The sequence below is a fragment of the Phaenicophaeus curvirostris genome, chromosome 4 (assembly GCF_032191515.1).
Source record: "Phaenicophaeus curvirostris isolate KB17595 chromosome 4, BPBGC_Pcur_1.0, whole genome shotgun sequence".
In the NCBI taxonomy this organism is placed as follows: domain Eukaryota; kingdom Metazoa; phylum Chordata; class Aves; order Cuculiformes; family Cuculidae; genus Phaenicophaeus; species Phaenicophaeus curvirostris.
Window position 1 is genome coordinate 14,410,590 of NC_091395.1, and position 9,401 is coordinate 14,419,990.

The 9,401-nt window shown below is 40.2% G+C and overlaps 1 protein-coding gene across 2 annotated transcripts in view; it reads right to left on the bottom strand.

Annotated features, from left to right (window-relative positions):
- Nucleotides 1–9,275, bottom strand: part of ANAPC10 (anaphase promoting complex subunit 10) — a 37,156-nt gene extending 27,881 nt beyond the window's left edge. Inside the window, exons 1-2 of one of the 2 annotated variants that reach the window (XR_011337317.1) lie at nt 9,119–9,275; nt 705–821 (exon numbers count right to left, since the gene is read on the bottom strand). Coding sequence is in view for 1 of the 2 variants with exons in the window: in XM_069855305.1 (XP_069711406.1) it covers nt 705–819 (115 nt within the window). In the remaining variant the exon portion in view is untranslated. The remainder of the gene's footprint in view (nt 1–704; nt 822–9,118) is intronic. The other variant, XM_069855305.1, reaches the window with a different exon arrangement.
- Between the last annotated feature and the right edge of the window lie 126 nt (nt 9,276–9,401).

The following is a 9,401-nucleotide window of genomic DNA, read 5'->3' on the forward strand; positions in this document are numbered from 1 at the left end:
CGACTAAGCCATATGACATTTTTCTCCAAGTAAGATACCAGGAAATCAGACTAAAGATATCTAGTCTGAGCACAATACCATGACATATATAGGGAGCACCAACCCCTGGCTGCAGCAAAGTACCAGATCAATTCCCAAGAGGTATTTCTTAAATAGCAACTCAATCACCTCATAGGAAAAGAACATAGATTTCTAGACATTTTGAGCAGGTATAAGCTTTCATTGACTCCACTGCAGGACCATTTATGATGCCTTCCTTTTATTTGCAGGATTCTAGGGAGCTGCACTATAATGCTCAAGAGCACCCAGAGTTTGGACAGAACATTCAGGTTGCCCAGCTGCATGGTTTTTAAGTTAAAAATTGAAGATACCCAGGCAAAAATGACAAAGCACAGAAGCAATTACACAGTGCAAAGTGTGTTTCTGCTCACATAGTTTAGTCTGTTCACTCTACAAGTGAAAAAAACCCCAACAATTTAGTGTAAAATTTGTGAAATATCTGCATTGTTAATTTGAGACGTTTCCTTGCTGTATGGCTTCTGATATAGTTATAACTTTTGTATTGCATCAAATATAGAGTAGGCCAAAATTATTTGCAGTGGCCACCCATACAGAATACACTACAGCAGTTTTACTGCTACACATTATATTCTAAGAAGAAAAAAAGTACATTAAGCTTTTTACATCACTTGTTGTGATTTTACCTGGCTTACAAGATGAAAGAGACCAAACTGCTTGTGACCCTATTTCTCTAACAGTACCAGTCCTCTCTAACTGCTTTGGATCAGCGCCAGGTGGAGTCTTGTTCGGTGTGGTCATTTCTAGGAGAAAAGAACAAGTGAGTTAGTTGATACATTTTCAGCTTGATGGGAAAACTGAAGGGTTGCGTTTGTTCACAGAGACACTTCTTTGGCCTCGCATTACATAACACTCTGCAGAATATGCAGTTTATACATATACATATGTGTATAACTTTTGCATGTCTGTGGAACTTTTTATTTTTACCTAGACTAAAATAACACACAAAGTAAAAAATAAAATATGTCTTTAAATAAGAGGCTCCACGCACATGTAAATTTTGTGTCCTTAAAAATTCCATACACTCTTGGAACATTCATAAGATATTTTATTTGCCTCATTCTAATTCACAATGCAGAGCTAGTCACAGTTTTAGGATTTGGTCTTTTTAACACTTTTGTTTGTTTGTATTTAAGAAATTAAAACAGATGCTGTTGATTTAGAGGCTGGCAATACAATTTCATTTCTCCCCCAGCTACCAGGGTTTTCTTAATCTGCAAGTTCAGAAGCCAATCCAGAAGCCAGAGCAAACCTATCCTCCTGGAGATACTACTGCCATAAAGGACAAGAAAAAATGTTTCTATAAATATTTTACCAGCAAAAGGAAGGCTAAGGAGAATCTCCAACCTTTGCTGAACGTGGGGGAAACGTACTGGCAAAGGATGAGGAAGAAGTACTTAATGCCTTCTTCACCTCAGTCTTCAATAGTAAGATTGGTTGTTCTCTGGGTACCCAGCCCCCTGAGCTGGAATACAGGGATGGGGTGCAGAACAGAGCCCCCACAATCCAAGAGGACATGGTTAAGGACCTGCTATTCCACTTAGACATGCACAAGTCTATGGGGCAGGATGAGATACACCCTAGAGAACTAGGAACTCATGGAAGTGCTCACCAAGCCACTTTCCATCATTTACCTGCGGTCTTGGCTAAGTGGGGAGGTCCCACTTGCTTAACCAATGTGATCTCCTTCTGTGACTAGGTAACATGTTTAGTATATGAGGGAAAGCCTGTGGATATCATCTACCTAGATACTAGTAAAGCCTTTGACACCATTTCCCACAACATTCTCCTTGAAAAATTGGTTGCTCAGGACTTAGATGATTCTACTTTTCACTGGGTAAAAAACTGGCTGGATGGCTGAGCCTAGAGAGTTGTGGTGAACAGAGTTAAATCCAGTTGGCAGCTGGTCACAAGTGGTGTTCCCCAGGGCTCAGTGTTAGGGCCAGTTCAGTTTAATATCTTTATCAACGACCTGGATGAGGGGATTGACTGCTCCTTCAGAAAGTTTGTAGATGACACCAAGTTGTGTGGCAGTGCTGATCTGCTAGAGGGAAGAAGGGCTTGGAAGAGGCTTCTGGACAGGCTGGATCAACAGGCCAAGGCCAACTGAAGGAAATTCAACAAGGCCAAGTGTGAGGTCCAGCATTTGGGTCACAAAAACACTATGCAATGCTGCAGGCTAGGGGACGAACGGCTGGAAAGCCACCTAACAGAGAAAGACCTGGAGATGTTGGTTGATAGGCAGCTGAACACAAGCCAGTAGTGTGCCCAGGTGGCCAGGGTGGCCAACAGCATCCCAGCTTATATCAGAAGCAGCATGGCCAGCAGGACCAAGGAAGTGATTGTTCCCCCATATTCAGTGCCAGTGAAGCCACACCTTGAATCCTGTGTTCAGTTTTGGGCCTCTCAGTGAAAGAAAGACATTGAAGTGCCAGAGCATGTCCAGAGAAGGGCAACAAAACTGCTGAAAGGTCTGGAGCAGCTGAGGGAACTGGTGCTGTTTAGTTTGGAGAAAAGGAGGCTAAGGGGAGACCTTATCACTCTATACAAGTATCTGAAAGGAGATTGTAGCAAGGCACATGTTGGTCTCTTCTCCCAAGTAGGAGAAGATAGGACAAGAGCAAACAGCCTCATTTTGTGCCACGGGAAGTTTAGACTCGATATTACAAAAAAAAAAATTTCTTTGCTGAAAGAGCTGTCAAGCATTGGAAAATGCTGCCTAGGGAAACAGTAAAGTCACCATCCTTCGAGGTATTTAAAAGACATTTATATGTGGCACTTGGAGACAAGGTTTAGAGGCAGACTTCACAGTGTTAGGTTTACAGTTGGACTCGATGATTTTAAAGGTCTTTTCCAAACTACACTACTCTGTGATTCTCCTTAAAAGTAGGAAATGAGAGTTTATAACAAATTATAACTCCCTAATTAGATAGGAATTGATTATTGCCCCATTTACCTATCAACCATTTCCTTAACTTCACAACTTCATCTGGAATCACTGTGACTTGCACTGCTCAAGTAATCACACTCCGACTCAACACCTAGACTACTGCCATATTCCACAACATAATAGTGCTGCATTTCAATCTGTACAGAGCATCTTACTGTGTCCTCGGAAGTAGCTTAAAAGACTTCTTTCTCAAAAGAAAAAAAAAAGGAAACTATTCCAAATAAACATAAGTTCCACACAAGGAACTGCATTAAATGTTTAAAAATTAAGCATGAAGAGCTCAAGAGTCAGGGAATTAGAGTAACATCCATGACATCATATTTTGCTCTGCTTAATCTCAGAGTATTTTCCAGTGCCCGTCCTAGATGGCAAATGAAGCACTGAACCAGGCTGGTATCCACAGGATCCAGAGTTCATCACTGAAGTGATACAAGGCAGAGACAAGATCTTCTATGCAAGAATAACTCTGCAGCTAAAAACAGTCAGACCCATTAATCCAAATTCTGTACTGTAAATCACTGCCCTGAGCAAAATATTTTCTATTGACTCTTGCCATTTATTTTTCCCCCCCTCCATTTTTCAAGTGCAGGCTTGAGACAGGCTTCCAGGTATTTTCGCTACTTTCTCATATGCAAACTGCAGTCCCGAGTATAACACAGAAATAATGACATTTGTAGTAAAATCTAAGTACTAACAACAGCAAGTGTCACAGAAAGCCACAAATGGAAAGCCTTGCTCAAATGCCATCTGCTCAGAAAAGAGGGTTGAGCACAACACAGCTAGTCCTACAAATCATGTATATTCATACAATCCAGATATACTAATCTTGATGACAACCGATTAAAAATCCTCATATAACAAGATTTTTTAAGTCCTTTCCCATGCAGAAAAGCTTTGTTCAAAAAATAACTATTAAAAAAATGAAACCAACAGTCAATTTAGCCATTCCTATGACTAGATGCTAGCACACAAATTTTCCCCAGCCCCTATACTGAAATAATGAATTATCCTTTTTAAAAGTTATCAGGTATTTACAACAGGCTCTTCAAAACGTAGCTGTTCTCTACTGAATTGGCTACACAATATATTGTGTAATTTCTAGAACAGATTATATATACTAGAACAGAAAATTATTAACTTACTCTGGTTGCTACTGAACACAACTTGAAATTTATTGATAACAACTTCAATAAAACACAATTTCACAAATACTCTAATCTTCTAAGAATTCAAAACAGTCCTGGAAAAGATTACAAAATACTTACTTCACAGCTACCTGATAAAGATGCATTTTGCACAGAATCACAGAATGGTTTGGGTTGCATCATCTACTCCAACATTCATCAAACACCAAAATTCCAATTATGATTATTAAGCATTGGAGAGTATTTTCCTGCACTTGTGAATTTTAAAGCTCAAACCACCCACTAGTCCAAACTCTGTGCTATTTTGTTGCCTCTGTGACAACGAACCAAATAAGAGAGATCGAGTTGCATTCATATTAATTCTAAGATTTGCACTGGAAACAGTAATGCTGTTTTCACCTCTAAAAATACACATAGAAAAATCAGCTTCACAAAGTAAAGCTAAATTATTCATTTAATACCAAACACCTCTTGAATATCATCACCAGCAAGGCTTCACGCTCCTTTATTATTTTGGCTTCAAGAGAAAAGCAACAGAAAACTCCAAATCTGATAGCCACATCTTCACTCCTAGAAATAGCTACTGTCAGATTAGTGACAAGACCAGCCTTAAGACATAAGGAGTATGTAACCTGCCATCCAAGCTCACCAAAAATAGGGCAAATCACAGAATTACATTACACAGAGATTATCTCAGAAAGTCAATTACGCATGCTTTTTAGAAAAAGAATGCTAGAATTTTGAGGTATTCGGAATCCCTTAGGACAATGCTGTTAAAAATTTCTTATAAGCTTCAGCAACCAAGACAAAGTCCTAAATAACTTAACACTGTCAATATTTGTATTACACAAGTTAACAAAAGTTTGAGGCACATCTTTTGGAGGTCCAAAACATACACCAAGAAATGCCATCCAAGCTTCTTTCTGTCTTCAACTGAGCTGTTTTTTTTCTATGTAAGAGGCAAAGCTCCTCAAGATCCAGATTTCAATTCCAAGCCACTGCTGGCAAATAATCAGCCACAAATTGTACATTAGTAATGTGAAAGACTGAAAATTTTTAATTTTTTAACTAATGAGTTGAACGAATCAAGTCAGTTTTTCATGACACAACTTGTGTTTAACCAATATATTCTGGATTGCTTTGCTGAAACTTCCCAATAGCCTTAGAATTTTAAAAGCTGGAACCCTACAGAAACCTTAAGGAAAAGTATAACAGCAACAGGCCAGCTCACTCAAGTAACACTTTTGGACATTTTACTAGCAGAACTGCAAGTATTTCGTTTGTGTCTTGTCTAAAATACTTAACATCAAAAGCAATTTAAGTCACCAAATTATATAACACTTTCTTAACCCAAGAAGGTAATGAAAGGAGAATTGTTTTACTACCCAGGTGTAGGACCTTGCACTTGGCCTTGTCATGAGGTTCTCCCAGGCCCACTTCTCCAGCCTGTCCAGATCCCTCTGGATTACAGCCCATCCCTTCCACCGTGGCAACTGCACAACTCAGCTTGGTGTCATCATTAATGACATGATCAACTTCACACTTTCATTCTGCCACTTTCCACTGTATGGTATGTACATCCTTTAATCACAACAAAAAGGTGGCTAAGCTTCTTTTCCACCCTCCTTGAGCTCTTTATCTCCCAGCATCTTCCACAAAGTAGTTTGTTTTATTCCAGAGAACACCACTGTAAAGTAGCAGCCATTAAAGATGTTTTAACAAATGAACATTTTATGAATAGAGTGAAAAATGCAAATGGTTCAACAGTCTACCTTTCACAATCAAAACAGCAGAAGACCTTAAAAGGTGCATACCTGAAAGCAAACTACGCACGCACATGCTCTTCCACAACACACCAAAGAGGAGACCGAGAAGAGTACCTCATGGCCCTTTCCTAATAAAGCCCCAGAAAAATCCAGGCTCAAGTGAACTTCTGCAGGTTCCAAAGCATTTTTCTCCCATTAAGATTTCTACTTCTACCATGTCTGAGCACAAAGAACTGTTTACATGCACACCTATAAGGACCTTAGAGAGACCAAACCATCAGCAACAGATATATCTGTCCAGCCATTCACTTCTCCAACAAAAGAGATTTCACAATGTTTGTTGGCAGCCAACTTCAGTGTTCCATCAACCTACAAGCCATACATTTTGTGTTAACATCCAACCCAAATATGACCTTCTACAAACAAGCATGATTTCCTCACTTGCTCTACAAAGAGCCTGAAGACTATTTAATCAGTAGCTTTTATACAGCAACCTTCTTATAGATGTGAGGTCACTCATAAAATTTGCTTAATTTCTTCTTTTCTAGTGTGCCTATGCCTTTCAAGTTTCCCTCACAAACCAGGTTTTATAAACCTAATATTCTTGCAGAGTCTAGAAATCTATGGTTAATAAAATAGCCACACCATTTTAGCCAAGGCCCTTATTGAACAGAGCAATCACTTTCCTTGTCTTCATATTTAATCACACCTCTTAATAAGCCAAAATAACAAGTGTCTAGTTGAAAGAACACCGTATTATAAATTAATATTTAATTTACTACGTACTACAGTGTTCAAATGCTTTTCGGATACTGTTTGCTGTTCAGTAATATCTTCTCCACTAATTATGCCTTTGATCCCCATGTTCTCCTTCCTCCCTTAGTTCTCTTATCAATATACTCAAAATCATTTTGAATTCTGACCCAGGGCTGTGCAGCGCTTGCAATCCTTCCAGCTTTGCATCTTCTCTATATTGTATTCACCATTACAGAAAACAATGAAAAAATACATTCAAAACAGAGCTTCCCAGGAGGACACTTTCTGATATTTACAAGTCAGCTTCAAAAGCCATTTTTCAAACAGCTATGCAAAATCTCACAGAAATTACTTTTAGAACACATTTCAGTAGCTTGTTTTAAACATCAACCCTGACAATGGCAGAAACCCTGTAAAACTCAAAACAAACCCCTTGTAATCTCTCCTCATCAATGACATTGGCTACTGTAAAACAACGAGTTTGATCTTGACTGTTATTAGACTAAACAAGTTGATTTTCTATTTGCACATTGTTTTTAATTGTCTCCTACTTACTACCCAATTCTCTTGCCAAACCACCACCTCAGACCTTCCAGGGAATTAAAGCTCAGCTAGCTTTGCTCTTCATTTTTTCATTATTGTTCTGATGGCAGTCCCATCATGCCACTTCTTCATTTTTAGCAAGCATCTGACTACAACTTTTCCAGAAAGACTGAACAACGGCTGCACTGACTATTCCAACATTTTTGCAATAACAAAGCTTTTAAGACTATTTTTCCTACTCTTCCTAACAGGAGGGGATTTCATACCTTTGATTCCCTGACTTTCATATTTTCACCATCTATTTTACCTTACTAGCTCTTCTCCCTACCCTCATCTTCTTTGGACTGACCCCTGTTGGTTTAAGGCTTTAAAAATCTCAAGATACGTCCAGGAACCAGTCTCTTACTACGTTTCCTATTTTTTATTCACATGCAAGACTAAATAGTAACACTGAACATTTAAATTGCTAATGTTTAATTAGCATTTGATAGTGATAACTGTTCAGCACCAACCTATTTCAACAACTAGCTGTAGAGGTCCATATCCTATAGTTAAAAAAATAGCCATACCATTTTAGCCAAGGCACTTATTCAACAGTCAATCACTTACCTTGTCTTTATATTTAATTACACCTCTTAATAAGCCAAAATAACATGTCTACCTGAAAAGATACTATAATATTTATTTGTACACGTGTACATTCGATCCCTCAAATTATTCCCTCAACAAAATTTTAAACATTTGTCATTTTTACCCTGCCTTCACTACATTACTTTAATCCTACAGGCGAAATTACTTAACTCATCATCACAAACACAAATACTTTTCACTAAAAATAAGGTAATTAGAGCAACTGCACAAGAAAGCTTAATTAGCAATTTCTGCACATCAACCTAATCAGATACATTACAAAATAACATGCATTTGTACAAGCCCAGAATTTCAAAGTTATCAAGTAAGTATATAAACTGCTTTTTAAAGAATGCAAACACTCCTTTACAAGCACTTATACCAAGTGAAAGTGGCCTCCAACAACCACAGCAACCAGAGAATGAAGCCAGTCTGACAAACTAAGCTGCTCTAACACAGGCCTCCTTGATAGCTCTTCCCCATGACTTCTTTGTATGACTTTTAATTAGTATTTGAAGTATAGCTAATTACACACTGTATAATTAAATAAAGTATAAATTGAACACAATCTTTGAATTAATATTAAAGAAAGTATAATTCAAAATACACTTTGTTATGGCCCACAGAACACCTGAAATACTGGAAAACCACCACGACACTGACTCAAGAAGCACATCAGCAGTGCTCTCCAACCTCGGGGGTCACTGCAAGCACACACGGAGTGAGGTACACGAACTTTTAAACACCTCCCTGAGCAGCCTCTGCCAGTGCCCAAGAACCCTTTCAGCGAAGGGATTTTTCCTGATCATAGAGTCATAGAATCACCAGGGTGGAAGAGACCCACGGGATCATCGAGTCCAACCATTCCTATCAATCACTAAACCATGTTCCTCAGCACCTCATCCACCCGTTCCTTAAACACCTCCAGGGAAGGTGACTCAACCACCGCCCTGGGCAGCCTCTGCCAGTGCCCAATGACCCATTCTGTGAAAAATTTTTACCTAATGTCCAGCCTAAACCTTATGCCCAGTGTGAACCTCCCCTGGTGCAACTTGAGGCCGTCGCCTGTCACTCGGGAGAGAAGACACCAGCACCCACCTCTCCTTAGAGGCAGCTGTAGAGAGCGACAAGGTCTCTCCTCAGCCTCCTTCTCTCCAGGGTGAACAACGCCAGCTCCCTCACAGCCGCTCCTTGGGAGTCGCCCCCATCCCCGCTCCCTCTACCTCCTCTCCCCCACCCAGCGTCCCCACCTGGTGCTGGCAGCAGGGCCGGCGGCGGAAAGGCGTCCCCTCAGCGTCAGGGACGCGCTCTTTCCCTCTTTATTCCTTTCTTTTCTTCCTTCCTTTCCCACCAACGGAGCCGCCCCCACCACGCTCTCCCCTCAAATGAGAAGGAGGAGGGCGGGGGGGGGGAGGAAAAAGGGGAGGAGGCCGAAACGCGCATGCGCAGAGCCCGCCTGCCCCCCGCCACCGCGAGAGAACGAGCGTAAGGGGCGGTGCTTGACTGCGCGTGCGCAGGGAGGAAGGGCGGGAG